We start from the raw sequence: 20730 nt of genomic DNA, 5'->3' as shown, positions 1-20730 counted from the left end.
GTTAATTAAGATTATGGATTTCAGCTGAATTTTAAAAAGATGTGATAGCTTTTGGAAGCGTAATCTGTTTTTTTATGTCTAACTTGAATTTTCTTATTTTAAAAGTGTGATTATTTTATTTTGACTGAATCATGTTTCTTTCTTGGTTATAATTAGCTGTCTCTTTTAAATTCCAGCACAAATCTTTTACATAGTGCCATGATTATAGATGAGACACCTTTGACTAGAAGGTGTTTAGCCCAGTCCTTGGCCCAGCAGTTTTTTGGATGTTTCATATCCAGAATGTCTTGGTGAGTAATTTCATAGTTTAACAACTACTGAGAAAAGGAATTGGGAAAGTTTGTTATCTTTTTCTGCATTTTCTTTTCTATATGTATATATATATGTATATATATGTATATATATGTACATATATGTATATATACGTATACATACATATATATATATTCAGGAAAAAATAATTAGTGTAAATTTCATCCTAAATTTTTGGCTATCAATTCAATATAGTTCTACAATTTTTAAAAGAATTTTGAAAACAGTAATTTCTTAGGAAACTGAATGAGTACTGTAGAAAAAAGACCTTGAATGTACACAAAACTATCGTTGGAACTCTAATGTCCATGTTGAGTGTAATTGGTAATATTAAACATCATGTATAAGGGAAAATAACAGTTCTCTGCAATGGTGATAATGATGTAGGGATTTTCCTGTTAGTGTTTAACTTTGTACTAATACACTTGAAAGGAGTAAGAGATAAGAACACTTTATTTTCTTTTTGATTAACTTGAGGTGAATTTGGAGAAATACATGAAACTCCCGTAAGATTATAATTAATTTTTGTGATTGTTCTCTGCTATACGTAGTGCACAAATATACTTGTTGGCAGGGAAAGGGCAGAGGGTAAGACCTCTTGATTTGTAATTTTTCTAAAATTACATAGTTTCAATGAATAACACTGCCTAATATGGTAGGCAAAATGATTGAATGAATGAATGGATGAATGAATGAATGGATATGAATGAAAGCTGAATGGATGGTGTTAATTGCCTTTCCTATTGAGAAACCAAGGAATAAATTAAGTAATTAAACTTTAGATCTTGGAATCCTACTGATAATTATGCATAGGGTTAGCAAATGTGGACTTTAAGAGTTGAGCAGTACAGTCCCAGCTTTGGGCAATTACTTCTTTGGAGGCAGAAGTATTGGCCAAGAGGGAAGCAGAGCACAGACATGGGTACATTACTTGAAATAAGACTGTAAAGCAGTCACCTAATTAAAGATGAAGTCAGATGTGAGTTAAGTGTAATGAATGGATAAGTAGAATTCGGTGGGAGGAAGTGGTTAAACCAAATATCTTGTTATTAAATTTTTCTTTTCGTTTTTATTTTAATTTTTTTAAAAGGCATAAAAATACACACTATAACTTGTTCTGTTATTTGGCCTTATCTGAGAAATTTTTATGACTAAAAGAATATATTTTGACTTTTTGCTTAGGTCTGATGAATGGGTACTGAAGGGAATTTCTGGCTATATTTATGGACTTTGGATGAAAAAAACTTTTGGTGTTAATGAATACCGCCACTGGATTAAAGAGGTAAAAAAATGCCTGATCCATTACCCATTTAGAAGTCAACAAGACATGTTAATGTTCTCCTGATTTACAAGTCACTTGTCCTTTACTTTTAATAATTGTAAAGTACTGTCATTGGAAAGTGCCTGATTTTTCCCAGCAAAATGAAAATTACTGTACTAAGAAAGACTAATGGTCTATTTTATCTAGTTCCAGTGTTAGTGTTGACTTCTAAAGAATTTTTTGCTAAACAGGAAAGTATTTAAACTCCTTTACATCAGATTAGTCATTAGATACATCCAAGCTCCTCATAGTAGCCATTTGTAATATAACCCTATGCTTCCTAAATTTATTTAGAGTTAGAGCGCAGATTCTGAGATTGCTTTTCGGTCTGCCTCATACATTTATAAGCTTTGTGACTTTGGTTAATCTAAGTCTCATCCTTATAAGGGGAGTAGATGGGGATTGTGAGATACCATACATGTAATGTACATGGTGTCTTGTACATAGTAAGTGCTTATTATATGCTGGCTGGTCTTTCAGTGCATTTATATTCTCTGTCATTGACACATCTTTTTTCTATTATTTAAAGATTTGGCCAAAAAGAAAAAAAAATCAACTGTATTTTGCCTAGCCCATTCTGTTCATATGTATATACATTTTACTCATTTTGTACTTAGCTCCTTTTTTCTCAGGTGGAAAAAATTTCAGCCCTTAATACCTTTATGAAATAGACCCCTCCATCTTTCCCTTTTGTCATTTTATGTATCTCCATCATCCAAACCTAGACTCAAGTAAGCCAAAAGGTACTTGCAAAGGATTTCAAGTATCTGGAACTATAAAAGAATTCATACATCTAAACTGGAAGAGTCCATTCTTCATTTCAAAACCTATTAATGAAGAAAAAAAAATAATGTATAGCATTTACAGTGTTTCAGGAACTATTATAAACATTTTATATATTAGCTATGTTAATCTTCCAAACTACCCTGTTATTACCTCCATTTTACAGATGTGGAAACTGAGGCACAGACAGGTTAAATTATTTGGCCAAAGTTACACAGCTAGTGAGTAGTAGAGCCAGGATTCATACCTGGCTTTTAACCACTTCACTATGATTTTTACCACCTCTGTAATACTGCTTATATATTATTTACCCTAGTCTTGAGTTCTAACAGTTCTGTTGTCTTTTTTTTTTCACTTAAACTATTTTTTTTCACTTTGATCTGTGTCATATTAGAGAAGATGGAGAAGTTTTAAAATGGTAGATACCTGACATAAATTTTATCTCCATTTCTTTTTACTTGCCTAAATCCTCACCAGAAACAAAATACAGAGAATATACAAATGAACTTGGAACACAGGTCAGAGAGGTTGGGAAGAGCCATTAGGAAAAAATGCCAGGCTACCGGCCAGCCCTGAAGTCACAAAGTAGAGAAGGCTTTTTGGCTCTCTTATTGAGCCAGCTGTGTAGTCTGCTTTGTTTATAAGAACATAAACTACTTTACAAATACATTTAATTTATTTTAAGAAATTTACATTTTGATTCCAGGAAATGAGAAATCACAGTTCAGTTGTAAAATTTTATATGTAAAGAATTTTTCACTGACTCCTATTTTTATCTTTTTTAGGAGCTAGACAAAATAGTGGCGTATGAATTAAAAACTGGTGGAGTTTTATTACATCCCATATTTGGTGGAGGAAAAGAGAAGGATAAGTATGTTTGTTGTTCAGAGGTGATATTATAAACCTTCTGTTATGGGTTTATAACTTGGGACGTGTATTGAGGCCCACACAGGCCAAAATAATATCATGTAATAATATCAAAGTCAAAAACACTGGTAATACTCTGATTACTCCTTTCCTTACTTGACTGTTTTCACTGATGTGGTGGCTATATGTGGATTATAACATTAAAGAAAGACTCTTAAAGTATATAAGACTTCTCTTTTCCATGTTAATTTCCTAATGCTACTATATCGCATTGCTCTCAGAAAAGTTTAAAAATAATGGAAACAAGTATTTTGCTTATAGACCACAGATTATTGTTTTTTTTTTTATGTCTACGTAGATAATTTTAACATCAGGACATCCTCCTTATTTATCTGAGTGGTCACCTACCTAGACACTTATGTACTCTTTGCTTTTTCTCTCCTTTCCTTTTACTTCCCTCCCTCTTGACCTTCCTTCCCTTCTTTTTCTCCCTTTCTTTCTGTTGTGTAAAAAGTCTCTGTAAAGAAGAGACCCACTTACAGCAAAATAATGGTACTAGCAGGCAATCTTGTTTGTTCTAGTGATTCCCTAAGGGAATGTGGATTGAATTGGATGGAATTTTTTTTTTTTTTTTGTATTTTCACTAGCCATTAGATGAAATTTTATGTTTTCTTTAATTATGAATGTAGGCAACAGACAATGCTGTGACTGTCAATGGTAGTAATCGTTAAAAAAAAGGAACAGTAGAAATCATAGATCTTTTCCTGTCACATTATAATTGTTAGCAGATATTTTGAAATACTCTGCACTGATTCTCACCACCTCAAAATTACTATAATAGACCACTGCTAGATCTTATTTAAATTTTTTTTTGACATTTATTTATTTTTGAGACAGAGAGAGACAGAGCATGAACGGGGGAGGGGCAGAGAGAGAGGGAGACACAGAATCGGAAGCAGGCTCCAGGCTCTGAGCCATTGGCCCAGAGCCCGACGCGGGGCTCGAACTCACAGACCGCGAGATCGTGACCTGAGCTGAAGTCGGACGCTCAACCGACAGAGCCACCCAGGCGCTCCTAGATCTTATTTAATGCATTAATAAACTGGCATGTATATATCGGTTTATAATAATGTTTTACTATTTTTATAACTGCATTTCATTATAATTGGTTTTCTTTGTAATACTATATTTTTTTATTATTATTTTTTTAATTTTTTTTAACGTTTATTTATTTTTGAGACAGAGAGAGACAGAGCATGAACGGGGGAGGGGCAGAGAGAGAGGGAGACACAGAATCGGAAGCAGGCTCCAGGCTCTGAGCCATCAGCCCAGAGCCCGACGCAGGGCTTGAACTCACGGAGCGCGAGATTGTGACCTGAGCTGAAGTCGGACGCTTAACCGACTGAGCCACCCAGGCACCCCTGTATGTTTTATTTTGTGCATGTGAAAGCAGTTTCTCGAAAGGGGCCCATAGGATTAACCAGACTGCCCAAGTGTCTAAAAGCACCATAAAGGTTATGAAACCTGAAGTTGTATAACCAGTAGCCTTTTTTTTGTTGTAGATTAAGATTAAGTTCGTGGGAAAGCTTAGACATTTGGTTAGATAAACTTGGATTTTTATCATTATTTTTATGATCACACACCTTTCTGGATGTGTGTTTTAATGTGTAAAATGACAGTGATAGTCCATCTTAACCAGGTTGGCTGTGAGAATTACTTGAGATAAAAGCTTCATAAATGTTAGTGTCTTTCACTTTCTTCTCCTGACTCCCTGCTATATGGCAGTTTCCCAGCACATAATTAGAGCATTACCATTGTGTATAAGTATTATTTACATGAAATGCTTTTGCTTTGGTTCTGCCCATTTACTTAGCTTTTGTATGTTTACTTTTTAAAGGCAAAAAAAAAAGTCTGGAAGCAATATACCTCCCGCCCACTCATTCCTCTTTCTGGAGATAACGATGATTATAAATTTGGTATATTGCTTCCAGGCCTTTGTGTGTGTGTGTGTGTGCCTTTATTTATATGTGACATTACAAAATGTAGTTTGATCATATACATATTATTGAGTAAATATCAAAATGACAAGTATTTTAAATTTCAATATGTCATGTTTTTAAGGAAATGTAATGACTACTCTGACACATTGATCGTGAGAGTGTAATTTGGATTTTGAAGGGTAATTTGTTGGTACCAATCAAATTTTTTAAATAGATAATTTTTAGATTCAATAGTTGTGCTTCTAGCTATGTTGTCATATAGAAATTCTACTTTCTAGGGTCCCTGGGTGGCTCAGTCAGTTAAGCATCTGACTTCGGTTCAGGTCATGATCTCATGGTTTGTGAGTTTGAGTCCCTCATCGGGTGAGCTCGAGCCCCACTTTGGGTGAGCATGAGCCCTGCTTCGGGTGAGCCCTCCTTCTGTCTTCCCCACCCCTCACTCACTTGTGCCCTCTCTGTCTCTCTGTCAAAAAAAACCTCTACTTTCTACATTTGCCACTCAGAAATACATGCATATGTATAAAAAGGTATTCACTACAGCATTATTTAAAATAGTGGAAAATTTTAAGTATCTTAAATGTCCATATATGTCATAAATTTTTTTCATTAGACTGTACCTTTTATTTTTATTTCTATTTATTTTGAGAGAGAGAGAGTGAGCACACATGGGAGAGGGTGGGGACGGGCACTGTCAGTGTGGAGCTGGATGCTGGGCTCAAATCTACAAACTGTGAGTTCATGCCCTGAGTGAAAATCAAGATTTGGATGCTTAACTGATGAGCCACCCAGGTACCCCTAGACTGTACCTTTCTTTTAATTTACTGATGATCTCTTTATCATTTCAGAATGTAAAATTTTTACGTAGTCTGGTCTTTGTCCTCAAGATTTTATATATTTTTAGGAAGATTTTTCCCACTCTAGAAATATGACAAGAATTTTTTTTTTCTTACTCCAGTACTCTTATAATTGTTTTTGATATGTGTAATCCATCTTGAATGGTTTTTTTTTTGTGTGTGTATGGTTTAACCTTGGGATATTAGAATTACATTGATTATAAGGATGAATTTGGGGAGTGTTGAGATATTTATACTGTTGTGTCTTCCAATCTAGAAGCGTGGCATGTGTTTTTATTCAGATTTTCCTTTATGTTTTTTCATGCAACTTCATAATTTTCTTCCAGTTAAGTTTATTTTTAGAAGTTTCCCAGTTATGTTGCTGTCATGCTAAGGAAATTACTGAGTCATTCCCATGAGGTTTTTGATTTATTATCTTGATGTGATCATGAAATTTATTGTATATTTAATATTAAAATTTGTTTTATTAAGTAAATCTGTTTATGTTTTTAGCTCAGCATCTCATCTACACTTTTCAATAAAGCATCCACATACACTTTCCTGGGAATACTACACTATGTTTCAGTGTAAAGCTCACCTTGTGATGAGATTGATTGAAAATAGGATCAGTATGGAATTCATGCTACAAGTAAGTGTTAAAGTTAAGGATTTAACTGTAAAGAAAGATGTGTTCTATATGTGATAATCTGAATACTATTCTGTAGAATAGGAATCAGGGCATCTGGGGTTATAGCAAGAATTCTGTTACTAATTAGCTGTCTGCTTACTAAGTAATCTGTGCTTTTTGTTTGCATTTCCTCAGATGTAGAATGAGTATCAGTATTTTAACCACTTAGTGCTGAATTATTGTGGTTATAAAATTAGAATGTGAGGATGGAGGTAAAACCTATTTATGCATAGGATTTTGTTTTCAACATTATTTAAAATATTAAGGATGAAGGGTGCCTGGGTGGCTCAGTCAAGTCAGTTAAGTGTCGGACTTTTTTTTTTTTTTTTTTAAGTTTACTTATTTATTTTGAGACACAGACAGCACCAGTGGGGGAGGGGCAGAGAAAGAGAGTGAGAGAGAGAATTCCAAGCAGCCTCCACACCGCCAGCACAGAGCCCAATGTGGGGCTCGAACTCACAAAGCCCTGAGATCATGACCTGAGCTGAAACCAAGAGTTGGATGCCCAACCAACTGAGCCACCTAGGTGCCCCCAGTTAAGCATCTGACTCTTGATCTCAGCTCAGGTCTTGATCTCAGGGTTGTAAGTACAAGCCCTGCATTGGGCCCCATGTTGGGCTCTGTGCTGGGCGTGGAGCTTACCAAATGGTTGGTTGGTTGGTTGGTTGGTTGGATCGATGGATGGATGGATGGATGGATGGATGGATGGATGGATGGATGGGTGTTAGATAGATAGATAGATACATAAATTACTAAGGTTGAAGTGCCATTTAGAATGTTTTCAAGAGAAAAAAGGAAACCTACATCTAAAAGATAGTGAGTTTTGCTCTTAAGTTCTGCCATATATTTTAAGCAAGTTGTGGTGTAAATACTTGAGATATACTGGTTGACGTAGTAGAAACCAAATGTATTATGAATGTTCAGCAATTTTTCTTCCATTGATAACATTCTTAAAGGTGAGTGAAAAATAACTTTTTAGTAATTTTTTTTAAAAGGCATTTTACGTTTGCCTTAAAATTAAGTTTCTTTAATCTTTTATGTCCTTCACCTTGCCTGTAGAGTGGACAAATATTAATGAGAGGTGGTCCATAAAGAAACTTGTAGAGTTGTATAAATCTTAATGGATGTTCTCAATTTGCTAAATATAATGTTTATAGTCTTTGTAAAGCTCGTGGTACAATAAATTATGGGTAGTACCTATTGTTACTATAATCCTGAAAAACAGTGTTCATTATTTGGCCAGGACGTTGTTAAAATTGAGTTATGTTAAAGAATAGTTTCATAGTCTGGCTGTTTAAATCTTTGCATGCTTTTATTGCTAATAGTCTTTAACTGGAACTTACCTATGTTATAGTAAGATATGAAATTACTCTCTTCTGTAATTGACTATAGTAAAGTCATAATAAAAGTGGGTATTGAAGTACAGAATTGAAGGCAACAGGTATTATGTTATGTAGACTTACTAACCGACGCTTTCATCATTATAGGTTTTCAATAAACTGTTAAGTTTGGCTAGTACTGCTTCATCGCAGAAGTTCCAGTCACATATGTGGAGTCAGATGTTGGTTTCCACATCTGGGTTTTTGAAATCCATCTCAAATGTCTCTGGCAAAGACATCCAGCCTTTAATAAAACAGTGGGTGTATCCTTTTCAGTAGCAGTTCAACAAGGAGGGGAAGGGAATAATACGGTTATGTGTGTCGAGGGAAGGAGGAAAAAGAGATTTGGGAGACCAAAGGAGAACTATTTGAGCTTCTAAATTGTAGTAGAAATAACCAGAAAGAGTAAATCATTTTTGCTGAGGTGCCTGTTGATCACTGAGATACACACACACACGCGCGCACGCGCTTATAAAATTTGGCATATTTTGAATTACTTTTTAGTGTGTGAGTGCAACAGTAGGCTTGATGGTGGGGGAGGTAAATAATCCACCAGACAGGCCTGAAGGATTACTTGTAAGATGTAGTGTTTGGTCACTCTTAGATGTGGTTAGAGCTTGGCACAACTTGAGTGGTATCTGGGAACTCTCAGTTTTTACATTTTTTCGTATCAAAGCACTATTATATTAATAACCCCAGTAGAGTGGTTTTGCTTCTTTCAAAACACAAATTTGTTAATGTTTCAGACATTTTGTTTAAATCTGGGGAAACATTTTTCACAAAAATTTTGAATACTTGGCCACCTGGTTTACAGTGAAGTGTGCTCTCAAGCTTTGAACTGGTAAGAATGCATTTGAAAATTACTACCTACTGTAACAAGTCATTCATTGTGTTTAGTACATATTCATTTTAATATGCAAAAATTCCTTTACAATTCTTCAGAGACCAAAGTGGAGTGGTAAAATTTTATGGAAGTTTTGCATTTAATAGGAAACGAAATGTCTTGGAATTGGAAATAAAACAGGATTATACATCTCCTGGAACTCAGAAATATGTGGTAAGAGGGGCACCTGGGTGGCTCAGTCGGTTAAGCATCTGACTTTGGCTCAGGTCATGATCTCGCGGTTTGTGAGTTCGAGCCTTGCGTCGGGCTCTGTGCTGACAGCTCGGAGCCTGGAGCCTGGTTTGGATTCTGTGTCTCCTTCTCTCTCTGCCCCTCCCCCACTTGTGCTCCGTCTCTGTCTATCAAAAATAAATAAATGTATAAAAAAATTTATTTAAAAAGTAAGAATTTTTCCAAGATGACCTGCATTACTTTCTTCTCAGTTTCAGTATAGGACGGGCTTATGGGTGGGAAGCTGCTTAGAAGTTTCATAATGAGATTTTGTTCGCAAAGATTGAAGTTGAGAAAATACCAAGTGTTAGTGATGGGTCAGTGAAGAGGTTACAGATGAAAATTTCAGGGAACACAGATTATTCCAGTTCTCCCCTCTTTTGGCACTGACTACCTTTTTGTGTCTCCAGATACACATCTTGTATAGTATTATCTTATATCTTGATAAAAATACCTGTACATATAAGAATACATATTGGTGTTATCCGAGCATTATCTTTGAACAGTGTGTTTCTTTTTAAAGGGACCACTTAAAGTGACAGTGCAGGAATTAGATGGATCCTTCAATCATACGTTGCAAATTGAAGAAAACAGCCTTAAACATGATATACCCTGTCATTCCAAAAGCAGAAGGTAGGCATTGAATCATAACTGTAAACTGAAGTTGATAATTAAACTATAAGTCTCACAGATTAAAATGCCAAAATAGAAATCCTAATGTATACCTAAATTTTGAAGTAGAGAACATGTTATCTGGTATCTTTTTTTCTTCCATTCAAGTTGGTTTTACCAAACATTTTTTATTTGCTCTTTGTTTTTTTGGTTTGTTTTTAAGTTTATTTTTAAGTTTATTTTGAGAGCGGGAGGAGCAGAGAGAGGGAGAGAAAGAGAATCCCAAGCAGGTTCCGCACTGTCAGTGCAGAGCCCAAAGCAGGGCTCAGACCCACAAGCTATGAGATCATGAACTGAGTTGAAATCAAGAGCCGGATACCCGAAATCAAGAGCTGGACACTTAACCAACTGAGCCACCTAGGTGCCCCTTATTTGCTTTCTGTTCTTGACAACATTTTTATCCTTAGAATTAAGTAATTTGAAAATTTAAGTTTAAGAATCCTTATTTTGTAGGGACAGGGGGAAGTAGTTTGGTGTTTTGGAGCCAGGAAAAATTCAAGGCAAGTTGCTTAGGTTTATTCTTCTTTCTTTTTTTAGAGAGCCAGAGAGTGTAAGCAGGAGAGAGGGGCAGAGGGAGAGAGACAGTATCTTAAGCAGGCTCCACCCTCGGCACGGAGCCCCACACAGGGCTCGATCCTACAACCCTGGATCATCATCTCAGTGTAAATCAAGAGTCGAATGCTCAACTGACTGAGCCAACCCAGGCATCCCACTTAGGTTTATTATTAGTCTCATTGGATTAATATCTATAGTAAATATTGGGGAAATGATTACTGAGTATAAAGGAAAGAGCTGAATACATATGTCACAGAAAGCCCCTGCGTTTTCTTTACTGTGTCTTTCTCCCTTTTCTCTATATCGCCATGCCCTTACAGAACATTTCGTTTCGTTTTGTTTTGCTTATTTCAGTAATCTCTGTAACCAATATGGGGCTCAAACTCACAACCCCAAGATCGAGTCGCATGCTCCTCTGACTGAGCCATCCAGGCCCCCCTTTATTTATTTATTTTAAGTAATCCTACACCCAACATGGGGCTCGAACTCACAGCCCTGAGACCCAGAGTCACATGCTTTTCCAACTGAACTAGCCAGGCGTCTCATAGAGAACATTCTTGATGTCTTTTAAAAACGTACATTGTCAGTGAAAATGTTCAACCATTTGTCTTTTATTTAATACATTTTTTCTTTACCATTCTTTTTTAACTCAGCCATTAATTAGCATGTATTCTGAATAGTGAAAGATGGGAGCATTTTTGTGCTTTCCTGGAGGAATGTATAGTAATCTCAAAACTTTAGGAACAGAAGTCTTACACTCACGATGACTACATTTAGGTCACCTCAGACAAATGAGGATGTCAGTTGATTCTGAAATCTCCCTGGAACCATTTTTCCTCTGAAAATTCTTTCTAGGTTCAGACTGAAATTCCCTTTTCCTTTTGTCTTGTCTTGGAAATTGGGAACATCTGATTGCTACCCTTTTCATAACATTTCCTCAGGTTTTTTTCTCTATAGTAACAATATGTTTTTTGGGTGTTCTTTGGTATGAGGAACACAGGAAGACTGTTCTCTGTTAATTTGTCTTCACCCAAGTTTTTAGTGTATAACCAGTAGATTTTATGATTCAAGAGTAATCTGAATGGAAGCAGTTGCTTTTGTTTTGACTTACCCTAAATCTTACTCATATTAGTTAGTTGTACATATTAATTAATACTATTAGGATGTTTTATAGTTAATCACATATTTCATTTCTTATAGGACAACACCTTGCACTTAGAGGACATATTCACAATTGTTCATGTCTCATTTCAGGCCTGGTTATTTTTTCACTTTTGTATAAAGTAAATGCTCCAACCAGAAGACATAGGGTATCAGAATGGATTAAAACAGCAACAACAACAAAAAAAACTAGGTCCATCTCTGCTTATGAGAGATTCATTGTAGACCTAAAGACACCTGCAGATTGAAATTGAGGGGATGGAGAACCATCTATCATGCTAATGGTTGTTAAAAGAAAGCCAGAGTAGCCAGACTCATATCACACAAACTAAATTTTAAAACAGAGATTGTAACAAGAGATGAAGAAGGGCATTATATCATAATTAAGGGATCTATCCATCAAGAAGATCTAACAATTGCAAATATTTGTGCCCTCAACTTGGAAGCACCCAAATACATAAAACAATTAATAACAAACATAAACTCATTGATAATAATACAATAATAGTAGTAGGGGACTTTAGGGGATTTCTTTGTTGATCTGTTTTTCTGTATAAAACAACTTACCAGTTCTTGGAAGTATATATATATATGCTTTAACCTGACATTTAGTTACACATTTTTGCTTTTTGTTAAACTTTGATCGGGAAGACATTTCAGTGTCATTGGCTTCATTCCCTTCAGCTTAAATACTATAGACTTTTTTGTGTGTTTAAATTCCATTACACTCACTATCCTTTCTTCCTCAAGCTATCTTACAACGTTGCTTGCAGTTTTCAATTTGAATTTCAGCTGTTCTGTATCTCCTTTCAATTTGGAAATGTGCATTTGTAAACTTACTTTTCCCTAAATGTAGGAATAAGAAGAAAAAAATTCCACTGATGAATGGAGAAGAAGTTGACATGGATCTTTCTGCGATGGAGTAAGTTACTTGAGTTTAGGGATATATTTTGTGCATTCTCATTTATCTTGTTGTGCACATCTAAAGGTATATAAATATGTTGAAATCAGTGCTTTCAAAACTTGTCAAAGGCCATAGAAACATTGTTTAAATAAAATCTTACATAAAATCGTCATTAACCAAAGAGTGAGAAGTCAATTTTGCCTGGCCCAGGCGAAACTAAGAGGAACTACAGGATGGTTATGGGGTGGGCAGTTTCCTTGCTCCACTGGTGCCCTCTAGAGCAGTGTTTCTCAAACTCTGATGTGCATGTCAGTCACTTGGGGATCTTCTCACAATGCAGTTTTTGATCCAGTACTTCACTAGTGGGTCCTGATAGTTGGCATTTCTAGTGAGCTGTCAGGTGATAGAGATTCTTTTTGTCTTTAGACAAGGCTTCAGGGCACTTTGAGGCTCCCTGTGATTTCAAAATACAATTTAAATATTGCTGTTCTAAATTTTATGTGGTAATGTTTATTAATTGACAGAAATATAATGTAGCTCAAACCTCATTTTGCTCATCCATATTATGCCTGTGTGTTTTGTATAAAATATCTAATTATTAAAAAAAAATCTATTTACTAACTTTGTTGCCAAGTATTATTGCTGTTTATATATCAGTTATGTGCTTTTTCCATATCAAGTGCCTTGCCTATAGTAAGCACCCACTGGTATTTGGTGAATTAAAGTAGTATTTCAGGTGCTGTTCTTTTGATGAAATTGTTGGCACAGACTAGATTTTTAAAACTGTGCTTGTAACTTTGAGAGGTACTAGAGTACTAGAGGATAAATTCATGATATGCCTTTGATCTGTGATTTCAGAACATGCTGTTTGAAAATGAAGATCATGAATCTAACATTTAAAAAAAAATGTTAAAAATCAGTTAAACAAGTTAATTTGGTTAAATAAGTTCATTTCTTTGTCATAGATTGATTTCCAAGAAAAGGTGGCATTTACAGCCACAGTCTATTAGGCAGTAAAATGAAGAGATTTTTTTTCACATCACATAATCACAAGTCAGAATCCCCAAATTAGCATTTTCAGATGGAATTTCTTTGTGACAGCTATCTTCATATCCTTGAGTATCGTTTAAGCAAGATTGATAAAGGTTAGCCACTGTGAGAAAATTGAAATACATTAAACATAATGAGAATGTTGTCAGTGTGATTTAAAAAAAATGAATAGAGTAAAACTTCAGGCAGTCTTGAATGTTTCATGTATAGAAGAGAATCTGTTTAACAAATGCTTTGTTTTCACTTTATAAATATATAAAATTGAAAAAAAATTTAAAAAAAAATTGTATTTTCTTTCAGTGCTGATTCCCCTTTGCTGTGGATAAGGATAGACCCAGATATGTCAGTGCTGAGGAAAGTTGAGTTTGAGCAAGCTGATTTTATGTGGCAGTATCAGCTCCGCTATGAAAGAGATGTTGTTGCACAGCAAGAGTCCATTCTGGCCTTGGAAAAATTCCCTACGCCAGCATCTCGTCTCGCTCTCACTGACATACTAGAACAAGAGCAGTGTTTCTACCGAGTGAGAATGTCAGCTTGCTTCTGCCTTGCAAAGGTGAGATGACATATGGTGGAAAGAAAACAGGATGACTACTACATATTAAAACAACAACAACAAAAGCTGAAAATAAATTAAAATTTACCATAGTCTTTAATTTTACTTGGTAGCAATTCCCTTGAAAGCTTTTTGCCAAATATGTGTAATAAGACTGATGTGAAGGAAACATGTTTTGACCTGAGCATGGATAATGCATTAAAAGTTCATAATTGCCAAACTGAAAGTAAGATTTTAAAACCAAAGAGAATTTTTTACCATTTTATTGAATTGCCAACCACATCGTTGTAGCGAAGAATGTAATTGGCGAGCAATTCCTTAGTTTGATGTTTTACATTATAGTACAGGAAGTCAGTTCATCTTAACTATCCCGTGGTGGTGACTATTTCATGGTGTGGGCTTAGTAATCAATATTAGTGATACATAATTTAGAATGATAGGTCCTATAATTTCACATGCTAGAAAAGTTAATTTCTTAAGAAAACTAAATATTTTTCCTTAGATGCAAAAAAACTGAAGGTAGAACAAATGAAAACCAGAAAAATGCAGACAACAATTTGGCCACAAATACTGGGTTCCAGGTATTTAAAAAACATCTTGATGATAGGTTCGTTCCGGATGGCCAACAGGCACATGAAAAGATGTTCAACGTCGCTCCTTATCAGGGAAATACAAATCAAAACCACACTCAGATATCACCTCACGCCAGTCAGAGTGGCCAAAATGCACAAATCAGGAGACTATAGATGCTGGAGAGGATGTGGAGAAACGGGAACCCTCTTGCACTGTTGGTGGGAATGCAAATTGGTGCAGCCGCTCTGGAGAGCAGTGTGGAGGTTCCTCAGAAACTTAAAAATAGACCTACCCTATGACCCAGCAATAGCACTGCTAGGAATTTATCCAAGGGATACAGGAGTACTGATGCATAGGGGCACTTGTACCCCAATGTTTATAGCAGCACTCTCAACAATAGCCAAAGTATGGAAAGAGCCTAAATGTCCATCAACTGATGAATGGATAAAGAAATTGTGGTTTATATACACAATGGAATACTACGTGGCAATGAGAAAAAATGAAATATGGCCTTTTGTAGCAACGTGGATGGAACTGGAGAGTGTGATGCTAAGTGAAATAAGCCATACAGAGAAAGACAGATACCATATGGTTTCACTCTTATGTGGATCCTGAGAAACGTAACAGAAACCCATGGGGGAGGGGAAGGAAAAAAAAAGAGGTTAGAGTGGGAGAGAGCCAAAGCATAAGAGACTGTTAAAAACTGAGAACAAACTGAGGGTTGATGGGGGGTGGGAGGGAGGGGAGGGTGGGTGATGGGTATTGAGGAGGGCAGCTTTTGGGATGAGCACTGGGTGTTGTATGGAAACCAATTTGACAATAAATTTCATATATTAAAAAAAAAATAAAAAATAAAAAATGCAAATGGAAGAAATAAAAGATGATCTAAATTCTTAGAGAGACCTACCACATGAAAGGACCAAAAATCTCAACATAATAAAGATGTCAAATCTCTCTGGAAAAATAAAAAAGAATGCTCCAATTTAGAAATTGTAGAAAATAACTATAAGTGTACATAGGAATTTTACGGGGAGGTGAGTTGTTTGTTTTGGAAATGGTAATAAAAGCCTTAAAGATATCAAATTTCTGAGAATTGAAATTGTTGAAAACTAATCCAATTGTATTAATAAATTTTAAAAAGCTGTTTTATTTAAAATATGTTTTCAGTGGTGATGGACATTACTTCGTTTTCTGATTATTTGCAGATTGCAAATTCAATGGTAAGCACATGGACAGGACCACCAGCCATGAAGTCACTTTTTACCAGAATGTTTTGTTGTAAAACTTGTCCAAACATTGTGAAAACAAACAACTTTATGAGCTTTCAAAGCTATTTTCTACAGAAGGTACAGTTTACTTTCTTACGATTGTTTTATGCCACTATCTGTATATCTCAGCTTAACTTGGGGACTATTTAAATAACAGGTGTGTTTACTTTTTTATAAAAGGTTCTGCCTTTGTTCTTTTGTTTGTTTTTCTTCTTCCAAAATGTTCCCCAAATTTAATTGATTGTTCGTGGAATTTATGAGCTGTGTGTAAGTAACTCTGTATCCACATTTATACTAAAGTACATAAAAATGGATAATTTGACTTTTTGGTTGGTTACATGGTGGACCGAGGTATGGGTGAGGCCTTCTAATGGCATTCCTTCTAGAATGTGGACAGCCCTTCTGAGACAGACCAGTACAGTATCCATCTCTGGTTTCAGTCCCAGCTCTGCTCTCAGTTTTCATAAGGACAAGTTTCTTAACCCTTTGAGCCTCAGTTTACTCAGTTGTAAAATTTATATTTTTTAGAATTAAATAAATCAAGAATGTAAAGCATTTTATACTATATTTATCGCATAGTAAATTTTTTATAAATAGTAATCTAGAAAGTCAAAGTGGTGTGATGGTGTCACTGTTTTAGGAAGGGATATGGGAATGGAACGGTTGTCAGCATTTGGGCAATTTGCAAATCATTTGTGAAATGTTTTGAGTAATTTAAAGCAATAATGAAGGCAGAGGTGAGATTAAGTAGATCAGACTAGAAGGAAGAGTGAAGTTGAAATAGAAAAAACTAATGAAGCCTATTTAATGATTTTGGTGTTGAAGAGTATGAGAAAAACGTGTTGAGGATAAAGCAGTGCTGAGAAAGGGACATTTTGGGTTTGTTTTGTATACAGGGAGAAGAAACTTGAGGCATGTTTGGCACAGAGAAAGGTATCTTTAGAAAGGGAGAGATGAAATATTCAAGTGGAAGCAAGTCAGCATATAAAAGAGCAGGCGCAGTGTAAATTCTGAAGATACGAGCAGAGGGTGGGACATAGTCGGGAGTTCATTTTAGAAGAGATAAGAACATTCCTTTTTCTGAGGCAGGTGGAAAGCAGACTGAGAGGAAGTGAAATGGTAGATGCTGAGGGGGATATTAGGTAAGGTGAGATTTTGTATGATAGAGGCAGAAGTAAAAGATTACCCAGCAACATTGAGACACCTGCTGAGAGTAGAAGTTACGATATAATTATAGTGAATTTCATCAGCAGAACAGATTCAGAATGAGCCAGGTTTGGGGAAAGCCAGTATTGGTGTAATCAAAGTAGTCTGTGACATCCTGTTATTTTACACAACTGAACATTCTGTACTACTTGTTGCTCAGTTCTCTGTTGCCATTTCACGAATCTGTGGTATGAAAACAAGTTAATTTCTGTGTCTTCCCAATATGTCCCCTCCATTGTGCCATTGTGTGTCTGTATACCTTAGTTTGGTGTTTCATATTGAGAGTTGTGTCCCATTAGTGTGGGGAATGAGATCATTTAGGAAGTTTTGGTTTGTTTGCTTTTTAAATAAAATGGTAGGCAGTATCAGAATGCAGCACATATAATAAACATAAGGGGTTTTTTGGTTTTATTTTTTTAGTTAGTATACATGACATTTATGTGTGTGTAGACTGGGATGTAAATATATTTCTTACTGTAGGTTGCCATCAAAAACATTGGGAAACTAATGTGTTTAGAACAGTTTATCTTTCACATAATACTTTGAGTGGCAGAAAAGAGAGAGAAAAGATTACTGTCTAAACCAAACTTGAGTCCCAAAAAGGCAGAACAGGCATAGGAAAGGTATTTCTTGGAAAATAAATTGTTTTATAGCAGTTGTTGTTCTTATAGCATTAACAGTGTCTTTTGTTGCACTGTTGTAACACTGACTATCCTGTTGCTTCTGGTCCTTCATGCAAGCAAAGGAGCCACCCTCCTATTTGTCCCTCTGTTTGGAAAATTTGACTATCTTGAATCAGATGAGAGCATAGTCCAGATCTCCTTGCACACTGAGGACTTGGATGACTATTCATCTGCGGCTCCGTCTTGAGTTTAAATAGTTTTGTTTTACTGGTAAAGGTTACTGCTGTGTGAGTCAGGTTTCACTTCCTTAGAAAAGTTGCCTACAAAAATTTGGAAAGGGGAAACTTAGGCTGGATTTTAGATAATTTACCATTTTTCTTTAGGTTTACAGTGAGGTGGTGCTGCAGAATCAATGTCTCTCGGACTGATGATTGAACTCTACTAACTGTCATAGGCGTTCAGCTGCTGTATCCTTTCATCTTAAAAACAGTTGTGAGGAAAGAAAGCTTTCAAGTCAGCAGTTAGCTAAAATCATCCATCTCGGAAGTAGAGTAGGAGTTGAATAGTAGTCTCTCTGGTGTTAAAACCTCTTCCTTTTCCACTGGATTTATAGGATTTATATTACCTATAGTTTAACAAATGAAGACAAAGGCGTACAGGTGACAGAGTGCAGTTCCCTTGGTTTGCTTCTGGGCTCTTTGGTTGCAGTGTCCATGTTCTCAGTGGGAGGGGGTGGGAATTAGAAGGGTTGGGTTCGGCTCTATCCAGATGTTTCAGTGAATTGTAGTAATGAAAGAGTTAGGTTATATGCTTAAAAAAGTTTGTTTTTGTTTTTGTTTTGTAGACTATGCCAGTTGCAATGGCTTTATTGAGAGATGTTCACAACCTTTGTCCCAAAGAAGTCTTAACGTTCATTTTAGACTTAATCAAGTACAATGACAACAGAAAAAATAAGGTAAGATACTTTAATGAATATTATAAGACCTACCTAGTGATGTTTGATTTTTAAAGAATATTTAGACTGTGAAATCATTGTTGAGTCCATGGTACTTAAAATTTCTACAGTTAGAAACATACAAACGTGATTTATTACAATGACCAGTGGAAAACAACCCAAGATTAGTTTTTTGGGTTTTTTTTTTGTTGTTGTTTTTTTAATGTTCCTCATACCTGTTATAAGATGGAGATATTAGTGTATCAAATTTAAGGGAGCCTACTAAAACTTGCTTTGGTGAAGTCTGACAACCCAATTTTATTTTTATTCCTTTTTTCTTTTACCATGGGATGCACAGAAAACAGTTTCCTCTTGGAATAACTTGTTCATTGATGAATTTAACTCTTTTGTTTTTTTTAACCACAGTATGTGTTTATTAATTTATTGATTTGCAAACAGCTATTGAGTGCTATTCATTTTATCTTGTTATTATAACAATCAGCAAATGTTTTTGAGGCTATATGCTATGCTAGGCAGTGTACTGTGTTTAAATAGAAGGAAGAGATGGTAAGTGCTGTCCAGAATTTCATTTATTCATTAAATATCTAGTGATCAACTGCTGTATATCCCAGTCTGATTCTGGACCCTCACAGATTCCACCTGATGGAGAAATCAGACAAGTAAAACAGCAACAGTCATCCATAATGGAAATACACATACACAGTTTTCTAGGAGAGTTCGGTTTTCTGGTACCTTCCAAGGCTATAGAGAGAATGACTCAGGGAAGTTTTATATGTAAGTGATGACCCTCAAACTGAGTCATAAAGATGAATAGGATTTTTCCCAGTCTGTGAATGGGGACAGTCTTGGAAGGTTATTCTAGGAAGAGGGAACAGGATATATAAACATGTATCTGGTAGGATAAGTCAAATTCATGGGAAGTTTAATGAGACATTACAAGAGTAAAGAAAAAGTGATAAGTATGTTTATTAAAAATGGTGATTATTAACGAAAGTCAAGAAGACCAATTTTTCCTCAGCACAGTAGAATAACAAAGATTTAAGCTAAAAAGAGTCTTTAAAAAAATCAGTGCTTTAAAAGTACATTATAGTTGATAGACTTTTTCTTTCCATTTTTGAATACTGTTAAAAAAATTTTGTAAGATTTGTTCCTAGTCTACTGATTTGTTTTGACTTGTCATTTATAACATTCCTTTCTTCTGCACATGAATTTCTTTTACTGAAGATACAAGGTTAGGATTTTGGATGATATCAAATCAGATTATATTAAGATGGAATGGGGAAATACTTTGTACATTTGTTTATGTCAGTTTTCTTGTTTTGGGGGTGTTTATGTAATTTAAATCATGGTGGCCCCAGTACAGTACTTGTACTTTGTGAAGTGATTTCACTTACCTTAATTCTTTTAAACCTTACTTATTCTGTAGTTGGTAAATGAAAGCAAACCACAGAGGTCGAGAGTCTAAGATTACATAGCAAGTATAATCTGGGAATTGTGCTTTGTGCTGCTGCTGCCCATCTGTGTGGTGATCTTTTTAGTATACCGTGCTGTTTTACATGATGCAGTCATATATGTCATTAATGATTTTGTAAGGTGCAGCATAGTGATAGATTACTAAACTTTATACTTCATTATTTTTCGCAGAACAGTGTAAGACTCAATCTGTTTTAATCTTGAGCAGGCTAATCGGGTGTTATGGTTAGTGGCAATAAATTAAGATTAGCATCAGATGTGTGAGATAGATACTATTATCTCAATTTACATGTGAGGAGATAGAAGCTAATAAAGATTTACTTAGGGTAATAGGTCACGTGTGTGGCAGAACCAGGAGTTGAACCAGGAGTTAAACCCAGATCTGTCTGATATCAAAACTTATTCTGTTAAAAATTGCGGTTGGGAAAAAAAGACTTGGT

General features: G+C 35.4%; 1 protein-coding gene across 4 annotated transcripts in view; it reads left to right on the top strand.

The window, feature by feature from the left end:
* The window catches only part of TAF2 (TATA-box binding protein associated factor 2), a 95828-nt gene that overhangs the window by 26847 nt on the left and 48251 nt on the right, over window positions 1-20730 (top strand). For all 4 annotated transcript variants that reach the window (XM_078441460.1, XM_078441459.1, XM_060611223.2 and 1 more), the window contains 11 exons: window positions 177-290; window positions 1495-1594; window positions 3202-3287; window positions 6630-6765; window positions 8292-8446; window positions 9126-9240; window positions 9821-9930; window positions 12542-12607; window positions 13940-14192; window positions 15971-16111; window positions 18707-18817. In XM_078441460.1, the coding sequence (XP_078297586.1) occupies window positions 177-290; window positions 1495-1594; window positions 3202-3287; window positions 6630-6765; window positions 8292-8446; window positions 9126-9240; window positions 9821-9930; window positions 12542-12607; window positions 13940-14192; window positions 15971-16111; window positions 18707-18817 (1387 nt within the window). The remainder of the gene's footprint in view (window positions 1-176; window positions 291-1494; window positions 1595-3201; window positions 3288-6629; window positions 6766-8291; window positions 8447-9125; window positions 9241-9820; window positions 9931-12541; window positions 12608-13939; window positions 14193-15970; window positions 16112-18706; window positions 18818-20730) is intronic.

This window comes from Panthera onca, chromosome F2 (assembly GCF_046562875.1).
Source record: "Panthera onca isolate mPanOnc1 chromosome F2, mPanOnc1 haplotype 2, whole genome shotgun sequence".
NCBI classification, from domain to species: Eukaryota; Metazoa; Chordata; class Mammalia; order Carnivora; family Felidae; genus Panthera; species Panthera onca.
This window is presented reverse-complemented; position numbering and strand designations above follow the sequence as displayed.